Below are 21,459 nucleotides of genomic sequence, written 5' to 3' on the forward strand. Positions count from 1 at the left end.
AGCTCAGGACAGTGCTATCTATCCTGTTGCAACTGTCAGGGCAGGAATTGACCCAGGTGAGTAACATCAGCAGTGTAAACACACAGAAGATGCCTTTTTGGGTCAAACCAGTTCTCCACAAAGCCCAGTGTTCTGGGCAATTCTGTGGCAATGGAAGATGCTATTTAGTGAGACACTGTGGGCCCTGCTGTATGAACTTTTGTGATCTATTTGCCTCATGCTCCATTGTTACATCAGGGATGTTACAAGGATCTCTACCTTTTTCCTTTACTTTCTGGAAATGAACCAGTTGTCCACTGAGTTCGTATAAATTATTTTTGAACTTCATAATATTGTCTGCCTCTGCAGCCTCCTTTGGTGACAAGTTCCTGGAGTTCACTGCTCCCTGTGGAAAGGAGGAATTTTTTTGTCTCCGTTAAAGCACATTCCTACTAGTTTTGTTCAAAGTCCTCTGCTTCTGAATATTATGTGCTCTGGTGATCTTTTGTTCTGCAGCCAGCTATCCCGGCAGTGCCCTTGGTTTTCTAAACCTTTTTCATAACCCCTCTTTGTCCAACTTGTTCTCTGACCTAAAGAGTCCCAGCATTTTCAGTCTCTCCAAAAATTTTTAGAGACTAAAGTTTCTCCTCTGAATGATTTCTCTGACTCACCTTTATGGAAAATTGTATTACCTTGCAACTGCTCTGACCTGTATGACCCACTGTTCTCTATAGTGTGGATGAGAGCCTTTGAGTTCTATCTCTCGTTGTGGTAATTGCAGATATGTGCTTTTTTCTGAACATGAGGAGCATTGATAGTTCAGGATAATAGAACCTGTACTCAACAGAGATTGCTGGTTCATTTTGGTTTTAAGGCTTTTATATTTTCAGTGAAGGAATCATGTAAAGGCCATTTAGTTGAGTTTTGGTTTTGATCCAAGTATGTGTTTATAGTTTAGAAAAGCTTGTCTCAAGTTTTAAGCTAATTTTACTGTGGAATTTTTGGAGAGCTTATAGTCATATTTTAAAAATCACTATATCTGTGGTTTTCCTTGGCTCTTTAGTATAAATAGCAGGAGAAAAAGAAATATCCAAATTAAATTGTCTAAAAGTTACAAATGTATACTGAAGAAGTACTGTGTGCTGTCAAATATATTTGGAAAGAAGAGCTCCTTATCAAATTCTCAGTGGGTCTTGTCCAGTCCAGGAAAGCTCTGTTGTTTCCAGGGCTTAGAATGGGGCAGGCTTTTGATGCTTTATCAGAAATGGTGCCTCAGTCTGTGATGAGCTACTGCAATTTTAACACTAGGGAAACGCTGAAGTCAATGCACTGTGATCCTTCTGTGGAGAAAAGCAGAATAACTTTCCTTTTAAAACACTTCAACATTTGAGGGGGAAGCAGAAGGCTATAATCTGCCAGTGATACCTACCACACATGATGTTACAGCTTCATAAATATGTCCCTAAAGCTGAGGGTTTGAGTAGCACAAGATCAGAGTGGGAATGCTGGCAGCATACCTCTTTAAATGGATACTTGCCATTCTTGTCTGCTTTGTTTTGTTTGAAGAAAGCAAAACAGAGTTGGGTTCAGGTCATACAAAAGAATCCAGAGTACCTATAATCAGATGTCTAAATACTAGAACTCCATAATGACATGTGACAATTTTAAGTCTATACTGTGTCCTCAAGACTTTATAATTTAAGGTCGTTCCCTTCCATTCACCCTGTCAGACCCTTCAATAACTGGGAGCTGAAGAGCAACTGACACTGCTGCCTCATATAGAACAAGATTTATATTGTAGTGAGCTGAGAGTTTGCCTCTTCTCCCAGGCAACTAGCAACAGAACAAGGGAAAATTACCTCAAGCTGTGCCAAGGAAAGTTCGTGTTGGACATTAGGAAAAGTTTATTCACTGAAAGAGTGGTTAAGCATTGGAACAGGGTCCCAAGGGAAAATAAATCTTGGAAGGGTTAACAAATGAATAGACATGACATTTCATGATATAGTTTAGTGGGCATGGTGATATTCAGTCAAATGTTGGACTTGATGGTTTTGGAGGTCTTTTCCAACCTTAATGATTCTGTGATTCTATGATACTAGAATGGGATAGTTCCTCATCAAAGAAAATGAACAATTGCAATTAAAACACTTACTCTGAGTCACATGCATTATAAGAATTGGACATGTCTGTACATGCTATTCTGGAATAACTACTCTGAAACATTCATTCTGGTATAATGATGCTTTGGCTCTCACAAGGAATTCAGCAAACCCCAGAAGTCTTACTCCTTCATTTTCAAAATGCTCTCATGTTGTGCTTATTTGGAAACAGCTTCTGTGCTTGAAAACTCACTGTACATTACACTGACTCCCATCTAAACATGAAAAAGAACTGAAGAAGAATATTGAGATGTGTGCAACAGGAGACTTAGGAGAAAATCCAAAGTACATGGGGGCAGGCATAGAAAGAAAGGAGAAATAGTGATGTCTGAATAGAAGGGTTGACTTGGGCAAGACCAACAGTTAAAACACACAAGAACCTTGTGAACCTAGTTTTCATTTCAGGAGTATCTCAGTTTCAAGTCAGTAGGCCTAGGATCATTTTGAAAATATCATTCATTCATCCATCTCCCTTCAAGTTACAGAACTGTGTTTGAAAAGCACACTTGAGTTGTGAAAAGAAGAATGTGGAAGAGGGGCATGAATTTTTGTTGGGCTAATGCAAGGTGACTTTGTCTTTATCAAATATGTTACTTCATAACTTCTTTATACCTCCTGCGAAGTATGAAAAAAGCCATCTGACTTCCAAAGTATGTTTTGCATTTTTTTACTCTGCTGCTTTAAGGATAGTGGAACATACTTTTCCCTCACTAGTTTTTTTGGCCACCATCTGATGGACAGGAGCCATCTTTCTATTTGTAACATAAAACACAAGGATAGCAATCCTTCCTTCTCCATTTATGCCTATGACAGTACCCAAAGGAGCTTGGCAAACACATAACCTTGCCTTGCCATATCACCTCATCATTGTGAGGTATTCAAACAGCTAGATGTTTAAAGGTCTAATAATCCAATCCCTTTGTCTCAAACTCCTCAAACAGCCATAATGAACACAAGCAGAAGGATGCTATCAAAGTTACTGATACAAAGTCAATATTGCCGACCATTAATAAATGTAATTAATATATGTCATAGGGTGTCATATGGCATAAGCTCAAACATACTGTGGTGTTTGGGCTTTGTTAGGATTCCCCTGCTTAGACACAAGAATCTGAGAGTGACAAAATGAACATAGTAGGAGACAGTAGAAAAGATGAAGAGACTGACAAAATTAAATGTCAAGAGTAGATGTGGATGACCAAAATGAAACTTTTCCACTGGAAAACTCTGCAGGCTACAGTCAGTTTCACTTTTCTTTTTGCCAGAACACTTCAAAGCTCATCTTTAATGGTTGAGTAGTTATTACTCCTAATGAAATGGAAATTAATGTTCTGCCACTACACAGGAAGAGAAAAGATTAAAATACCTTAACTGCTTCTTACCATGTTTCAATAATGCCTGCTATCTGTCAGCTGCAGGAGAGCTTGTTCCCTCACCAGACTGCTCTGTATTTGGTGGATGAGTTATTTTTATTTCATGAATAATGCTCGGCACTCAACACCCACTGGTGATATCCTATAAATGTCATTTATGATGAGTTTGGCCCTCTAGCTCAAGGCCATGGAGTGGGGGCTACTGAAGTGTATTTGTTGGGGATTCTTCTTTCTTTAAATATTGTCCAAAGGTTTGTTTGTACATTTGATTCTGTTGACTGAAGGAGGGAGCTGAGGAAAGGGAAGAGAAGAAGGAGGGAGGGTAAAATTTGATGTTAATGAGCATCCTTGTTTGGTGGTGGACAGTTCTATGCTGGGAGTGCCTCTGAGGTGTGTGGTAAAACTTGTCTTGACCTACTTTAATAGAAGATCTGCACAAGATATGTTTTACTTGATCCTTGTGCTTGAAAGTTAAAATAGTCAGCATGGTGCTCTTATGGTGTGTGGGCTGTGCCTTCAGGTTCTGCTTGGAGCAATCCTTGAAATGAACCTGTCTCTTAAGGGATAATTTGCCATAAACCAAATTACTTTCAAACAGAGACTATCTCTCACGTTTTTGATGTGTAAATCAGCTCCAGAGAAGAAATGCTTAAGGGTGGGAAAAATATTTGCCTTTCAAATATAATTTACCATCTCGACCTTATCAATTGGCAGTCTGAAATGGAAAGCCCAGTTTCATTTAATTTTACTTTCTCAGAGTTGCTTGCTTCTGATTTCTGTCAACCTTCCGTGTGTATGAGAATGTTGTTGTGGCAGGGTCTGCACATCTTTGTGCAGGATTTAGCTTGCCCTGTTTCTCAGAGGTGGGCTGTGCTAGAGCAAGGGCTGTTTGGGACAGCTGAGGCAGCCTCCTGAATATGGGTGGAGATAAGGTGGAGAACTGGTGTAAGGATTGAAATGGTGGACAGTTCATGCATAAACCATTATATTCCTTCTTATTCCTGCCTTCCAGACATGAGTCCATCTCTGCCCTGTCCTCTGTGCCTGCACTCTCATCAGACAGCGATAAGGATGGTGAAGATGAAGGGAATGATGAAGATGAGTTACGAGGGCTGCAGTCTTTCAATATGCAGTCCAACTGCAACACTGAGAGAGACTCAGGTATAAATGGGAGAGGGACATGGGCAGAGCTGGAGGAAAATGGCATGGATGTGAGACACTGGCTTAGGGATAACAAGGTATGGGCAGAAAGAGAGAGACCAAAACAGAAGCAGTTGGATAGATACCAATGGGCAATGTGGAGCTGCCCATTTGTGCATCTGAAGATGGGTGCATTTCAGAGTCCTCTAGAACTACAGTTGTTAAACTGTCTAGAAAAACAGTTGTTAAATTGCCAAGTTTCTTGCTAGTTTCAACTGGTTAAAGAAATTTTGAATTAGTTTCATGGGCTGGAGTTTACAAGCTATTAAAAGTCTGGAGAAGCCAAAAGGTAAGGGGTTTTTTTTACTGTTAAAACTTACAGTAGAAATTGTTGTTATTTATTTGATGTATTTTTACCACAGATGGTACAGTGTATTGGAGCAAGCCTTTTTTTCCCAAGCCTTTGGGAGGGCACTGCACTGTGGCAAGTGTTCTGCAGTGGTCTGCTGATTCAATGAAAATCTTACATAAAATTGTATGTCTCCATTCAAATTTTGATACAATGATTTGAGTAGTCAGTGGGAAAGCATGTATTGACAGTGGTTCAAAAGGTGTAAGAGTACTGCTTTTGTTGAAAGATGAAGTAAGAGGTTGTTCAACAGCTGGACTGCTGGCCAGGATGTCAACTAGGTGCATATCTCTTTACCTTTGCAGATCCAGACCTTACCCTCTCAAGAAGCCTTTCCCACTGGGAAATGAGAAGGGTGAGTTATTAAACCTTCAGATTGTATTTCTTGTTAGAGGAAAACTGAAGAAGAAATTCCCAGAGAGATTAAATACTTCATTTGCACATGTGGGAAAGGTGCAGCTGTGGTGAGAAACCATTGAGAAACCTCTCTCTGAAGGATAATTTGGAGATGGCAAAATAGAGCCTAGTTTAAGAGACCAGGTGTTTAGAGTCTAGAGCTGCACTTGAGATTTTTACATCAGTCTTTTTTCATCAGATGTTATGCTTTTGTCTTAATTCTTTATCAGAATCTGTGTGGTGATGAGGCTGTTCATATATTTGGATTTGAGCAAGACATTTAGCTGTTCAACTGTGCAAGAAGCAGCAACAAAAGTATCATTTTTACTTGATGCTTTATGGTTAAAGGTGCCCTTTCAAGCTGTCTCTTAGACAATTTCGAGGCTTTTCTTGGGATAGACATAGTTATTTTTTTCTGTGTAACTTGTGTTTTTTCTTCTGTTTTTCCATCAGCAGCACTCAGTCTCTAAGACAGTCTGTGTTTTAATTTCCTTCAGGCCAAAGAGATAGCAGCAATCCAGCGCTCAGAGGCACCGATGAGCAAGATGCCCCGTCAGCGTGGTCGCTGGTCCCAGCCAACCAGCAACATAGAGATGACTGTGAAATCCATGCTTGACCTGCGCCAGCTGGAGTCCTTCTCTGTTTCCCGCTCTCCAAGTCGAGACTCTCTGTCCCAAAACAGCAATGGGGACGACAGAGAAGAGCACAGTGACCTTCCTGTGCACTCCAACAAGGTAAGGGCTGTACTATGAGCAAGAGGTGAACCCACTCTTAGTGCAGCTACTTGTTATTACCTACATTTATTACTACCTGATGCCATTCTTTTTATCGTTAAAGGTTTTCTAAATGACTTCTGGGGAACTTATCTAATAACTCTATTGCAATTAATACTCCTGCAATGTGTGATTCTGCTGTCTTACAGCAGAGACAATATGGGGTCAATGTTTCTTTTCAATTACAGGAAGACCTCATGTTTTCTTTTAGTTCTTTGAATTTTTATGTCAAAAACAAGTTGAGAAGTTGAGCTTGGAATTAAAAACCTGGTAACCTGTTAGCTCACTGTGCTGGGATGCAGTTTCTTGACTCTAGTAGCCACTGGAACGTGACTCACATGAAGCCTTTAGTTGTTAGCTGTGCTAGATTAGTAAATTCTCTTTGATCTTTGTATTGATTGGTCACAGCAAGTAATGTGTGCTCATCCTCGGAAAGCTAGTGCCTATTTTCCAGTAGCAGTCTGTCCCAGGGCCTGGCTTCTTTAGAGGTTTTCCCTGCCCTGTAACTGTGTGACTGAGAAGAGGATTCAGACTGTTGTGTGCAGTAATTCAGTTTTTCAGTTGAAATGGCTCAGTTTTGTGAATCGAGCAATCAGTCCATAGAAGCCATGTGTGATCAAAGAGTACTTTACCAAAGAGCTTCAGGGAATTGTAAACAGGAAACAAACCAAGAAAGTACAGCAGTAATCTGATCGTTATAGTTAATAAGGAACAGAAAAGACATAGGATTGCTGTGTTTTCTGATCTTAGATTGCTGATCATATTCTGTGCTGTAATGCATACTTTCTAGCCCTGCACAGCACCTGCTGATGTAAGGTAAAACACTGGTAATACCTATTTTTTTTTCTCTTTTTAATTAAACCAGGTTGGCAGCTCAATACCTCCTCAAGATAATGGGTCTTGTGTGCGACCCCAAGTGATTCGGCTTGTGTCTTGTGAAGAGGGGATTTTCTCTCAGGAACTGGAACCTTCTGAGAGTGAGGAATGTGTAATCTACCCTGAGCAAGATGAAATCCATCCCACAGACTCTAGCAGGTTAAAAATAAGCTCTCTGCTGTGCATGGCTCTGTTCTGATGTTTCTGTTCTGATTTTCTTGCAGCTTGTGTGGTAACTTTGATGACTTGACTTTCTGCCTGATGGATGTCTGGCATGTTTAGTTGAGAGTTCTATGTCAGATGGATGCTAGAGGAATATGAAACTAAGAAGGCACCATTAAAATAATATTCCTCTGAGGAAACTGCACATTAGTAGTCTCCTCCAAATTTTTTTTTTAGTTGAGTAAACAACTTGGGAGCAGCCTTTTTGCTTTCTCCCTTATCTGGGTTGAAAATAGTAAGGGAAAACTTGGAAGGTGGAAAACTCACTGACAGTGACACATATGTAGCAGTGAAATGCCTACCCAGGAGGACTGACAGGACACTTATGAAAATTGGGCAAGAATTTAGCAAATGTAGTGTGTGATTACTCTTTTATGGGAAGTAGAATGACTTGCACAATACCGATGGAATTGAAAAGGACACTGGAGACAGTGGAGACCTTTTTTATTCCTCTGCTGTTTTTTCTGTTTTAATTATACATAATTTAATTTTTCTGTGCTCCCTTTTATTTTCCTTCCCTGAATTTTGTTCTTTCCTTCCCCTCTTAACCTGATGCTAGTGGCTGTTTAATTTCCTTTGTCTTCTGTCGTGTTACACTGAGTGGGTCTGATAGCTTTAGGCAGACTTTTATGCAAGAGTGCATGCCAAGATTTTGCAGTTGAGGCTGCTAAGTTTTGCCTAGTTTATTTTTCATTTTTAATTTTGTGATGATAACATTTGGACAGAGTAGACCCATGTGCTGCTCCATCATGTAAGAAAGGGAGGCCCTCCAGTGATGTAGGACACAGGCTGGACACATGGCAATGTTTACACAGTGTGGGAGCTGCCAGGGGTAGTTGCTATTCAGAAGTTGATTGACTTCTGCATCTTACCTTGCCTTGGCATACATTTGAAACCAAAGTATTTCAAAAAGTGGAAAACTGAAGTCCTTAGGCATCAGGCAAAAGAACAGTGCTGGTGACATTTGACAAAATAAGATCCATGAAATCACAACAGAAATCAGTAACCCTGTCATACAAGACTATTTTTGTATGATATTCTTCAGTAAATTCATCTTTCTCAAAGTCAGAATCTTGTATATTTTGCATCACAGAATTTTCCCGAAGAAGCAGGTCATGAAATGGGAAAAAAAGTGTATTAGAGCTTAAATCTATGGCAAACTAGAGTTTCTCTCCTGCAGGTATAGGTCTGGTTTTATTCCCTTTTTCACCATGTAACTTCTACATTTGTTCCTCACCTGTACTGGAAATCAAGCCAGAGCAGTGTGCTGCTAGTGCCTGGTAATCGTGGGAACTGACATGCCCAGAAAATCAGACAGTCCCCTTGGGACTTCCATGTCCAAGCTTAATGAAATGCAAAAAATAAAATGTATTATGATGAGAGAAATCAACTTATTTTTCTCTTTAAAGCTTTACATGTGTAATAAAAGGTATTACTAACACAGGTAAGGCCTTATTAAAGTTAAAATGTGCTTCTTTGCAATGTAAACAAATATGTCTTCTAGTGCTGTATCTTCCTGTCTCTCTTGTAGTGAGTTCCAGGTAAAAGCATTGCCCCATGGGAAGCTCTGTAGAGGTTATCACAGTAATGGATGCCCAGACAAACACAGTCCAGACAGTGCCTGCTCTGTAGATTACAGCAGCAGTCGTCTGTCCAGCCCAGACCATCCCAATGAAGGTAAGATGCAAAGAGATTATAAATGTATTTATATGTGAGCTCTTAGTGAGCTGACCTGAGGTCACAGGCCTGCTGATCTCACAGGTACTGCTGTACAGATCCAGGAGCATTTGAACCTCAACAAAGTCACTGTAGAAGCAGGAGTTGGTGCACTTTCCTTCTTCCCTTGTGCACCTTTGGCTTTCTCTTACCTTGCTAGCCAAGGAGGCAGCTTTAGTACTGACTATGCCATAGGCTATGCTGTTTGTGAGCTATGATAGATTAGAGAATTACTGCATGTAATGCTGACTGACTTTAACATTCTAGGTTCAATCTATCATCTTTGTTGATTTTTTTTTTTTTTTTAACTTGGTTATTGTTACTCTGATTAAGTTTTTACAGCACTGAAGTTTTCTTGCCTTTTCCCAGATTCTGAAGGCACTGAACCTCTGAGTGTAGATGGTGCCTCAGACCTGGAGGGAGAAGAAGGAGAGGAGGATGTGGGTACCAGCATGCCTGAGGGAGAAATTCCTCAAATACCTGATCAGGAAAAGTTCCTCAAGGAGCATTTTGGGACCCTGAGCAACACTGATGGAAAAGGTACATCTCTGTGTTCACTGAGGAGACTTTTTAAGGTCACTCCTGATTTTTCTCTGTATAAACCAAAGCAGGCTACAAGTTCTGCTAGGCTTTCATGGCTGTGTGTATATGGGGAGAGGGGAAAAAATGGAAAACAGTGTAAGAGGCCTAAAGAAGAGTGACATCTGTTAACTGCATCGGTCTGTGTGTAAATTTGTGTGGGTGAGATTGGGCTATGTGTCAGTTTGTGTTAAGTATTTTCCCTGGAATCCTAAAGAGCTGTTACTTTGCTCCCGGACCGGTTTTTCCTGTTGTAGAGGAAGGTATTGGCTGCGCGTTCACCCCCGTAGGTGACACGCAGTGGCCTCTAGTGGTGCATCAAGGCATCGCCAATGTCACAAAAGAAAAGGCTGGGTGGAGAGAGAGAATAAGAGGAGACATCAGAGTGGCAAAGGAGCTGGTTTGTCTTTATCGACCAACTCCAGAACAAAGCATATCTTTTTAGAATTGATAATGGTTGCAGGCAGCAACATCTATGTGAGTTTTTCGGGTTCTTTCTTTTCCTTTTATTTTTTTCCTCTTTGATGGGTTTGTTTTCTGCTTCATGCCAGTGCCTCACAGTCCTACAGGCACGATAGGACACAAAGGGAAGCTAAAAAGGAGGAGGCGTACCCTTAGGGAGAGTAGCAGCTTAAGGCAGAGAAATCTAAGTGGAACACTAAAAGAAAATATAATTATTTAGTTCTCTGTGGCTTTAGCTTAAAAAAATCCCCTTGGATATCAAGGAACACTTGATATCTCTATGATAAGAAAATGTATATATGAGAATGCTCTGTAAATAAACTGCTCATTTTTCTTTCTCCTTTAACCAAAATTTTTAGGTGGCTCATGTAGGAATCTGGAAAGGACTGAAAACCTCAGCATTTCCTCTCGCTTTCTTTCCCAATCCCCGGCTCTCAGGTATGGCTTTGCTTGTTTTGAGTGTTTCTGTCTGTGTATTTATACTAATGCAAGTAGGTCTCATGCTAGGTCCTGGTGAAAATAGTTTAACAAAGTTCTGGCCTTGATGTGCCTAGGCACAGCAAAGTGTTAGCACAGCATCTGGCAGGCTGTTTGCAGACTCTTGTGATTTGGACAGGTTATCCTGGATCTCTTTAGCTGTTCTATTTATTCTAATGTAACACTATTGTTTGTTCTTTTTCCTCTTTCAACAACATGCTTAATTGTTTCATCATTAATGCCTTTGTTGATTCAGTTGGAGGAATCACTAATATTCTAATTTACTCTTCACTGTTTATGCTCTGTTTGTTCTTTTGCATTTCATTCAGCTTGGACAATGAAAGTAGATTTGTCAACTTTTCCTTTGTTTCACAGTCCTTTCTTATTCAGCTTTGTTTCTTGGTCCCATGCCTTCACGGGGTGTTCTGGTGTCTCACACAAAGCCCCACAGGGGTATTATTCTTCCAAAAAACCCCTCAGCCCAAAAGCACTCCAAAGGGCCTCTGCAAGCTGTTTTCCTTGTTATTAAAATAAAATCCCAACAAAACAAATTCTAAAATATTAAAAATTAGGTCAATGCTTTTGTTGCTTTGGGTTCATAAATGCTTAAAACAAACAAATACTTCTGTATTCCTCTAAAATGACAACCTGAAATCTTAGCTCAAAGGAATTTCATTATATAGGACTAAGCAGATTTGAATACATCATCTAAGATTCACCAGCTGTGTCCAGATTCAGCATGGTAGGGAAATTTGTTATTGCTGTATTCAGCTGCTGCTGTTGCTGCTGTCAGGAGCGCCTCTTAGTCTGTCTCATGTTGAGACTGTGTTTGGGAGGGAAGCCAATGGTTAGCTATTGTGTAAGCTTCTGGAGAGTTGCAGTGATGAGTGAAGGAAGCACTGGTGCTCTAGAAATGCAACAGGGGAGGTAGTTTTTGATTATGAAAACCTTTGGGCTTTTAATCTGTTCAGCTGTTTAAACATGCCAGATTGGAAGCTGCCTCCTTTCTGAAGTAAGCCCACTGTGTTTGTCTGAAGTGGAAAGGAAGAGGAAATTTGGCTTTCGTCTTGAAGATACTGACTAGCTTTCCTAATGTTAGGAATTAATAATATTAATATGAATAAATAATTAAATAATATTTACTTCCTCTTAGGGTTATCTTAGAATTGAAAATATTTAAATTTTAGTAAGGTGAGCTGAGAGAAAAGACCTGACCTCACTTGCCCAGTCTTTCCTATGCCTGGAATTTTTCCTTCCCTTTTGTCTTCACTTTTTATAGTGTCCTCCCTGGAAACAGCAACCCAATGCTATCTGTGATTGCACAGCCTATAGTCAAATGCCTGAAAACCAGAGCTTGCAGGGTTGAGTAGAATTAAGTAGTAACAGCTTAGGGCATTTTTGACTCAAAAGAGTTCAGACAGGGAGGGGCTCTTTATTCCAGAGAAACTTAATGCATGTTCCTGTCTATCTAGGGGAACATACTTACTTGTTTTAACTGGGATTCCTTTATTGTGTTCTTCAGACGATTGTCACTCTCTTCATCAAATCTGACACTGGATTCAAAGCCCATCGAGCCACCAACCCAGACCAGTCAGTTTACACCAAACCTGTTGAAAAATGACAGCAGCCATCCTGGTGATGCATCAGAGAGCAGCCAGCTCCTAGAGAATGTGAATTCAAATCGAGCTATTTATGTGCAGAAAAAACGCAGATCAGCTCTGGAGACCAGCAGAGTTGGAATGGCTCCTGGACGAGTTATTGCCTCCTTTCCAGAAGGCCCTGTGAATGCTGTCATGAGAAAGGCACAGTCAGTGCATGACCTTGTGCATGAGGGTAAGGGCACATGTTGGAATGATGGTATGAACCCAAGAATGAAATGGAGACATCTGAGTGGAGGATTTAAATTAAGCTTGTCTTTCTGCATTCTGAGCTACAGACTTTAACTCCTAGCCTGTCAAGGGAAAATATTTTTAATATTTTAACATTATTAATTAAAATATTACTTAATATTTTAAATTTGTAATGCAGATGCTGGTCTTCTAATTATCAGTCTCTGATACTTGTTTGCCATCTGTGGGAGGAGCACTGGCAAGGGTGAAATGAAGTATTTGCAAAATATTTGCAAAGTATTCTCTCTTGCTATGGGTGGTTGCTCCAAGCTAAGATTAAAGCTCCCCAGAGTGGGAAGGAGAGAAAGAGGGAAGGGACAATAACAGGGAGCTTATTGTATCCAAGCTCACTGTGCGAAATAACTCTGTTTTTGAAACAATCAACTCAGTAACCATTAATAAGTTTGTTTAAAAAAACAAAAAAACCCCACCTGATAACCACAACAGCATATGAGTTTTTGCCTGCTTCCTCTGGCCTCTTTCTTAAGAGTCACAGTGGTCTGAGGTCTTCTGACCACACACTTTGAGAACAAATCTCTCATGAGAAAAGCAGCAGTGTGTGAGCAGGATGAGGGATGGGGAAAAAAGAAAGTTGTTGAGGCTTAGTGATACTGACCTGAACTACTGGTTATGTTTGTACACATTTCACAGGGGCTGAGCTGAGCCACATTAAATTCCAATTTAGGAATTCACTGCAGGCTCTTGTCTATTTTTGGAATGTTTGTCTGTTTAATTTTCACAGATAAGGGTCCTGGAGTGATATCCTCTGCCAAGCAGCGTCCTCAGACTCTTTTGGTGGTTGAGAAGGATCCCAGACCTAACAATTGCAGGGTGTTATCAGCCAGTATGTTGAAGATGGATGGATCTGGTGCTCTGCTGGCCAAAGATGTCAGGGCTGCAAAACCAAAGTCCTACATGAACCCCACAACCAGCTTCCGGGCTAAGATGTCAAGGAGCATATCTGTAGGGGAAAATCTGTACCTTGGCTGCTCCACTGAAATGTTGACTGATGGGAGAACTAGTCCTCCACTGACAGAGAAGCCACAGATTAGTTCTACATCAGATACTGAGAAGATTAAGATGCCTGTGAAAGAAAATGTTCCAGTGAAACCTGCACTCCAGCCAGTTGTAAACTGCTCGTCTCCCAAGTCCTTCCACAGCAAGTTGGCATCATCAAACCGAGCACATCTGATTCTTGACATTCCCAAGCCATTGCCTGATAGACCCACACTGGCCTCCTTCTCACCCACTACCAAAACAAAAACCCTGCTTGAGCCACAGTCTCCACAGTCACCTGCTGGGGCCTCTAAAAAGAAACCCTCTTTTCCTGAGGTCCGAGCCTCCAGGAGGGAGAATCAAACTGCTGGATCTCTAGTTCCTGGCAGAGAGGTCCCAACAGGGCTTGCTAAGGACAGCCCAGTGGATTTTCCAGTCTCAAGGACAGATTGCCAGGATGAGGCAGGGGTTGCTAGTCTGAAACTGAGGGAGGTGCCAGAGGGCCAGCACCTGAGGTCTCCTGAGAGCACCCTGCCCAGGGGCAGGGAGCGGATCACCGGCATCGCCTGTGTGCTAGACAGCCAACCTGGACTTTGCCCACTAGACCCCATCAGGCCGAGGTCTCCTACATCAATTTCTGCCTCGGCACAGGTCTCAGGTGTGCATGGATACCCATCTCTTATCTTCCCCCTTCTGTCTCCTGTCTTTGTGAACCGCCTCACGATCCCATCACATTTCTTTACGTCCAGCTTCTGGCCTGTCTCGTCCTGTCTGCACCTGTCTCGTTCCATAAACCATCCCCTCAATGGTGAGACACTTCTTCAATCTAACACCTTTTTCTCAGTCTTTAGTTTCCATTTCCTCTGGGTCTTATGTCTGACAGTCCTTCTTAGCTGAATGTTTTGTAGATCTCAGAACTGTCATGATTCTAGTGATTTAGTTATTCAATTACCTCTTTGTGGTCAGTGCTAAAAGCTGATATGCTGGGAATCCCCTGGAGTGTGTGGATCAGATCCCATCCTCCTCTTGTAGCATGTTTGGCCAGCAAATGACGGTGCAGGCCAACATGTGCTAACAGAATCAATCAAGCACAGATAATACTGACAGTGGAATTATGCTAGGCCCATACTTTCCTTTGTTAATATGCAAGTATGCAGGGTCCAGAAGGGTTTGCATACAACTTTCTCCCATGGGATAAAGCTCATAAAGGTGAGCTCCTTGCTGTACTGTGAGAGCAAGCTTTGTGCTGTTACCGCTCTGCTTTGAGGATGTCTGCAAACTGAATATGCAGTGCACGTGCAGGGTTTGAACATAAAAAATGTGAGTTAATAGAGAAAAAGGTACAAGATGAAAAACTTTCACTATTACAGGCCTCAGTTTAAGGTAATTAAGTAAAATGAAAACTAGCAGATAAGTTCAAATTGAAGCAGAAATCTTGTTCTCCACGGCAGGAAAACCTCCAGTGGCAGTCTGTGGCACTGTTTAGTTCCACATCATCTCTGAAGTTTTTCTTTTATGTCACAATCTAAAAGGACACACTTTTATGAGTTGTGCATTAGAAAGCTGGATGTTAACCACTGTACTGATAGCTTGTACCTTAAGGGACTATACAGTTTTTTATCCCTTTTGTTATGTTGTTCTTACTCATATCTGAGAAGGGATAGCTTTGTAATCCAGTGATCAATTGCCTTCTGTGGTACCAGGCTGTTGCACCATTCATCAGGTTGGTTAAGCACAGTATTTCTGCACCAAAGCATTGCAGAAGATTTAACTTGTTTTTGATGCACTGTTATTTTTCTTTTTGCATTTCTAGACGGATCAAACACCTTAAGATTGAAGCACTATTATTTAAAACAGGAAATGTGGTGTTTTGTCTGAGAGACCTGCAGTTATTATACTGTAGGTGCTCTGAAGAACAGTGAGTGTATCTGAAATTTTCAGACCCTCCCCCTACAGGGGTGAGGTTTCTTCCAGCAACAGTTGTAGCTTGAAGCTGTGGAATCACATTCTACAGCAGAATTGTAGTTGTCTGTACTATTTAGGCTGAGTTTTCTTTCCTAGATTTGCGAATCAGGCTACATAGCAAAAGGTTTTTTGGTCAGTCTGCAGAATTAACACAGGTACCACAGAGAAAGTGCAAGGGGTTTTTTCAGTAATGTTTTTTTTTTGTTTGTTTTAACAGCTCCCAAGACATAGCACAGGCTGACAGAATATTTAACAGCATCCTTTAGTGAGTTAGAATGATATAGCACTGTGGATCCCAATGCTTTTTTTTTTTCTCAGTAGGCGTTGTCAGCCTTAAGCTTCTTGCAGACCACATTTCCCAAATTGTTAGTGGTAGGTGCTGGAAAAGCTGTTTAGATCCAAGTTGGCTATTGCTGTGAACAACTTACTGTGGCTTCTGGGAATCACAATGTGGCAGTTTAAATTAAAACTGTAGGGTTGATAGAGACTTGTTCTGCTTCTGACTTGCACTGCTACTTTGGGTTTCCACTTGATTTTTCTGTCCTTCCATTTCTTACTTGTATAACAGCTGCAAATAAAGGGACTTAATTTTTGTTGTTAAAGCATTTGATCATCTACAGGTAAAATGCTGTAGATGTGCTTAATACTGTTGCTGTGTTTAATATTCTCTGCTAGTTTCTGAAGAGCACTGCTCTGCACACCCAAGAGGCAGAAAATGTCTGTTACTTAAGGTTTTGTGGCCTTTCTTATGATTGGCATCTCCTGGAGCTGGAGACCAGCATAAAAACAATGATGAGAAGAGAAATCCAGAAACAATCATGAGAAGAAACAGCTGGGTTTCAAACATAAAGAGGGAAGGAGGGGGACAGAAAGCAAGAATCTTGGATTGCACTGAAGCCTACTGTGCTCAGACTCCACGGGTGATTTAGGATCAAAGAATGCAGATGGAAGGATTTGTTCATGCCCCTTTGTTCTTTGTGGATGTTTTTCTAGCTGTACTTGTTTATGCATCATCTAGATGTATTCATAAAATTAGCTCAGGTCCTCTTCAGTCTGTTCAAACATGGTGTTCTTAGAATTACAGAAATTAAAGTGCTAATGTGACAAAGTTTTGGGTTTGGGTAACTAAAGGAAGTTGAATGTCCTTTGTCCAGGCCTTTGCAAATTGAAGATTGTGTTTGTGTGTCTATGTCTTTGTTTGTGTCAAACTCATGGAAGTGTTTATTGTATAAAGATTGCAGGTCATCAACTCGTGTTTTGGAGATAGTATCTTGTGGGGACAGGCAAAAGATGCCATCCTTCAGTTGCTTGCTTTTGATTTTCAGTTTTGGATTATGGTGTATCAGCAATGTATGTCATGGGTTGCTCAGCAATGCAATTCTATTGTGATGTTTGCTTGTCACAACTCCTCTGTACCTCAGTCCTCAGTAGAAAACACTGCAATAATTCAGTATAATCCATCATCCTCTCTGCTTTAGTAATACCCTGTGCAGAAGGATGTGTGAGGAGGAGCTTGCAGATTTCTAACTAGGTAGATGATAAATTAGAGGCTCCTTGGATCTGTCCCTCTTGCCACTGGAAGCCCTCATTACAAACATGGCTTTAATTGTAATTGGAAATCACATGGGTAATCTGTGACTATCTGTGACTGAAAAAAAAAAAAAGTGCTGTCTGAGGAAAAACATTGCTGACTTTGGAGAGTCTAAAGACTGGAAAAATAGGGGTGGTGAAGCAAGTAGCATATCTAGTTAGTATGACAGGAAGATCATGCAGAATGTGCCTATTTAATAATTTGCTCAAACCAGCCCTAAAATATGAACGACAAGTTGTGTGTGCGTGATGTTTCAGATATGCATTGAAAAACCTGTTTTCTTACCAAACTATGAGGTTGTGGATAGTGGAGTGTCTGTGCCTTAACTTGTGCTCTTATGTTTCCCTCCCTCCAGAATCGGGCATCAGCATAGAGCAGTGTGAGCACGTGGTGTCCGAGCTCCAGGACAGCATGCGCAGAGCCCTTCGCCTTTACCGCAGGGTGAGTGACTGGGTGACCTCACACACAGCTCAGGTGCAGCAGCTGGGCTTTACAGCCCCCGGGCGTCTTACACACAGTGTAAGTGCTTGCTGCCTCAAGGTGCTCTCTTAACACCTTGTTCAGTGACACAAGCTGCCTGGCTGTCCACTTGACTGCACCTTCAGCTTGAACCAGGGATGCAGGAGCTCCTGATTTCCAGCTCTTGCATTTTCCAATGGTTTGCTATGGTACTCTGAGCAAATCAATTAAGTGTTCAGTCTGTTTAGCCTATCTGTAAACTGAAGATAACAGTGTGCTCTTTTTCAAAGGGGTATTAGGGAATTAATTAATGGTTATGTAGTGTTCCAGGGATATGAAATATTATAGGAGCTTTGAGTTTTATTATCCTCATCTGTTCTTTGTCTTTGTTGCGTGGGAAAAAGATCAGCAAATGTGGGATACCATGGGAATCCAGCTGTGAGAAGAACATGCAGCCGTTCACCTGTCCCTCTCACCACCAGACCAGAGTTCATGCAGAGCAATATAACAGCTCTTTGTTTCTTTGCTTAGCACTGATCTGTCAAGTCTCCTGCAGTGAATGTGAGACTTTGATGGTGCAGCTCTGGCCACAGCATGTGCATTAAGTCTCTGACCTTGCTCTGTTCCTGGGATCAGCTGCATTTGGCAGCAGACAGGAGAGACAGGAGACTGTGGCCCTGTGGTGCAGCTGGGAAACACATACCTCCTTAAGCCCACTATAAAGGGAACACTACCCAAAAACGTGCTTCCCATCTCTGTCCTATTGGAGTAATGCCTCTGGATTTTGTGCTGCTAGGAACTATTGGATGCATGTCCTGCCATATGTCTAAATGGGCAGTCTCAAATATTGAAGAAAAGTAGACTTGATTGGTCTGAAAATCTTTATGGCTTCACTTCCCTAAAGGGTTAAAATTGCTTGCTTGGTGCTCTGCCTAAACCCCAATGCATTCTGTTTTCTCCCCTCCTCTTTGTTTTCAGGTACTGAACGATACAGAATCTTCTACTGACAAAGACAAAATAGCAGGCCTCCTGACAGAAACCTTCTCCTCAATGAAGAAAGAATTGGACTCTCTGAAGGATGCAGAAGAGCTTCCAAAAGATAAGGAGGCGCTGGTGAAGCCACAGGATAACACTAGCCCAGTGAATGAGGGATGTGGTGCCAATCTGCCGAGTCCCAAGAGTCTGGGAGATGAGCAGACACTAGCTTTGTTGGAACAGTACTCAGAGCTATTGCTGCAAGCTGTGGAACGACGCATGGACAAAAAGCTCTAAGGAGGATGCCTTTCAGGTGTTTGTGAATACACAGAAATAATTGCATGAAGAGGACCACAGAGAGAGCTTCAGACCAATGCTACCATCAGCTGGTCTAGGGCTGGTGGGGATACCTTTATAAATTGATTTCCTCAGGCTCCAACAACTGACTTGTTCCAATTCTTAGCAATGTGCTGGCCACAGTTTTAATATTTGTTTCCCAACTGTCTTCAACTTCCTGTCTCTAAACAAAGTCTTGAAAGAGGAGTTTGGAGAAATTGCCATGAAATTTCTTCATAGCCAGGAGGTCAGGATGTTTGACACCTAAAAATACAAAGAAACTCCAGTTTATCCAATAAATTCTGAACTGCTGACTAAAAGTGAAGGAGTCCATGTGAAGCCAATCCCTTTCTCTCCAAGACTTCATGAGAATCAAGAATCAGACTTTTTATGGGTTTATTTATTAATTTATTTCTCTTGACTGTTGCTCTATGCCACATTTGTGGCTGTTATCTTTGTCCTTTAAAAAAACTGTCAATCCGTTTGCCATATCCCAGCGAGAAACAATCTCTGTATTATAAATCCCAAACAGGGAGACAGGCTGGAGTGTCTGTGCAATTAATGAACTTTGCTTAGATCTTGTCTTGCTGTTCTTGCTTTTCCTGCCTTAGTTTTGTTCTCTGCAGTAATCCTGCTGTTGTTATGACAACCCTGTCTGCTTTCCTACTGTGTCAAGACAGTCCTCACACTGTATTTTATCTGCATTCACCTCCAGGGAAAGACTCTGTATCCCTTGGGCCATGCTTTGGAGATTACTTCATGAATTCATAAGTGGTATTTTTAATCTGGAATTTGATGTTACATTGATACTTCAGACCAGGTTTTCTGCAGATATTTTAAGAATTGGATATAGATACCAAAGTTTGTTTCGGCCGCTTTTCATGATTAGGAATTGGATATTGACTTTGATGTTATGATTTATTTGTGGAGAAGTGACACTGAAAAGCTGGTTTCCATCTCTTAGAATGTAACTCTGGATTTGAGAGATCTGCAGTGCCATAGCTCATCTGTGTCATTCGTTCATTTCACTGTGATAGGAAGATGTTTTCTCCTTGCCTTTACATGGAAATGGAATATTTACATTCCAACAAAGCTATTCTCTTACCTTCTGTAAAGCTATTTCAAATCCCGTCAGAAAATTATTTCCTAAGAAAGTCAAATGAGATATTTTGGGGTGTGATTACCACCATTTCCCCTGCCTCTAGCCTCTTTGCTTTTTATGAATTTCTGGTCTGAGAAACAGAATCTTCTCTTCTTGCATTTGTATGTGCAATATTCTTCTTGCCCTGTGGAGCTTCTAACCCATGCTAACTTGTGTCTCTTGTAGCTTATAATTGTTAGTTTCAAAAAACATCCAGTGATGTTTTTTAGGTCAATGATGTAAGCTAAGAAAAAAAATTTAAACCAATGAAATTCTTCAGCACCTTCCCCCTTACTCCTACTCCTTTCAACAGCAGGGGCAAGTACACAAAGTGTTTTATTTCTTCCATCTCCAGTCTGTCTTGCATTTATTTTAAGGCAGAGCAGTGTAATCCCAGTTCATAAAACTAATGCAAGCAACAAGAATTTGGTGGGAGACAGACTGCTAACATCTGTGGAAGTCAGTCAGAGGCAGCCAGACTGCATCACTTGGTTATGGAGGTTACAGGGTGGAAGCAGTTTTCTTTCATTTTACTGTCCTGGCTGCTGTCTCTCTGAACCCCTGTGGCACTTGGAAATGTGGTCTTTTGACTTCTCTGTCTTTCTATGACTGCAGATCTGCAGTGCGGCCTTTTTTCTGCTGGTCTGGCATAGGACAACCTGTTTCTCCTGAGTAGCTCTGGGGATGAATAATCTGCAGTTCTGTCTCTCCCCTTACAGGTTTGCTGTCTGATCACTGTCAAGTGCTTCAGGACATGGCAGTGTGGGGAACCCTTGGAGAGCTTTCCAGCTCTGCCTGTAATTGAAATCTGCCTAATCATGTTTCACATGTCCTTGCTAACCTTTCCTTCATTGGGTTTGTACTGAAACTTTAAAGGAGTTATTTTCTAGTCCTGTCTCTGCACTATCTTGTGCTGAATCAGCTGGTGTGCTTGGTCCCATGGGCAGCTTCACTTGCACAGACAGGTTTTGCAAAGGAAGGCAAGTTGGAAACCAGAGATGAAATGGCAGTTTCTCTGAGTGAAAATGTGAACTGGCGATGAGTGGAATGTGTGGTAAAAGTCATGTTGGGTCTGTGATAAGAGTTAGTGTGGGTCAAGCTTGCTTTTGAAGTGACCAGTTCCTCCACTTTCAGACTGTGAACATATGTCCTAGTATACAGGAAATTTCTTGCTCTACTGGGGCCACAAAACACTCAGGAAAAAATTGCAGTCCCTTGAACCCAGGTATATTTTGGTACTGTTGATAACTGTTTGAGGGTCCTTTATATTACTTCCTTGTGCAATTTTTAACCATTTTATTATTTAAACATTGAGATAGTGACAAAAAGGTCAGAGATGATACAGAAGAGCCAAGTGGTGAGAACAGAATTACCATGAAGGTAAAGGGCAACAACCAGCAAAACTGGCATAGAGGCATGAAACAGAGCTCCTTGGAAATAAATTGTGTGAAGCAAAGTTGATTTTTAAGCTGATCAGAGTGGATTTTGTTTCCTGGAATGGATTTTACTTGGGGTCACGGCTGTATGCAGGAATCTAGAGCTAAAA

The 21,459-nt window shown here is 41.2% G+C and overlaps 1 protein-coding gene across 3 annotated transcripts in view; it reads left to right on the plus strand.

The window, feature by feature from the left end:
• The window catches only part of MAPKBP1 (mitogen-activated protein kinase binding protein 1), a 92,451-nt gene extending 72,843 nt beyond the window's left edge, over positions 1-19,608 (plus strand). For 2 of the 3 annotated variants that reach the window (XM_056492118.1, XM_056492117.1), the window contains exons 21-31: positions 4,524-4,672; positions 5,366-5,415; positions 5,954-6,190; positions 7,095-7,264; positions 8,859-9,004; positions 9,413-9,583; positions 10,444-10,522; positions 12,084-12,394; positions 13,193-14,254; positions 17,358-17,443; positions 18,440-19,608. In XM_056492118.1, coding sequence (XP_056348093.1) covers positions 4,524-4,672; positions 5,366-5,415; positions 5,954-6,190; positions 7,095-7,264; positions 8,859-9,004; positions 9,413-9,583; positions 10,444-10,522; positions 12,084-12,394; positions 13,193-14,254; positions 17,358-17,443; positions 18,440-18,733 — 2,755 coding nt within the window. In that variant the 3' untranslated portion in view covers positions 18,734-19,608. The remainder of the gene's footprint in view (positions 1-4,523; positions 4,673-5,365; positions 5,416-5,953; positions 6,191-7,094; positions 7,265-8,858; positions 9,005-9,412; positions 9,584-10,443; positions 10,523-12,083; positions 12,395-13,192; positions 14,255-17,357; positions 17,444-18,439) is intronic. The other variant, XM_056492119.1, reaches the window with a different exon arrangement.
• Positions 19,609-21,459: the final 1,851 nt, after the last annotated feature.

This window comes from Oenanthe melanoleuca, chromosome 5 (genome assembly GCF_029582105.1).
Source record: "Oenanthe melanoleuca isolate GR-GAL-2019-014 chromosome 5, OMel1.0, whole genome shotgun sequence".
Lineage (NCBI taxonomy): Eukaryota > Metazoa > Chordata > Aves > Passeriformes > Muscicapidae > Oenanthe > Oenanthe melanoleuca.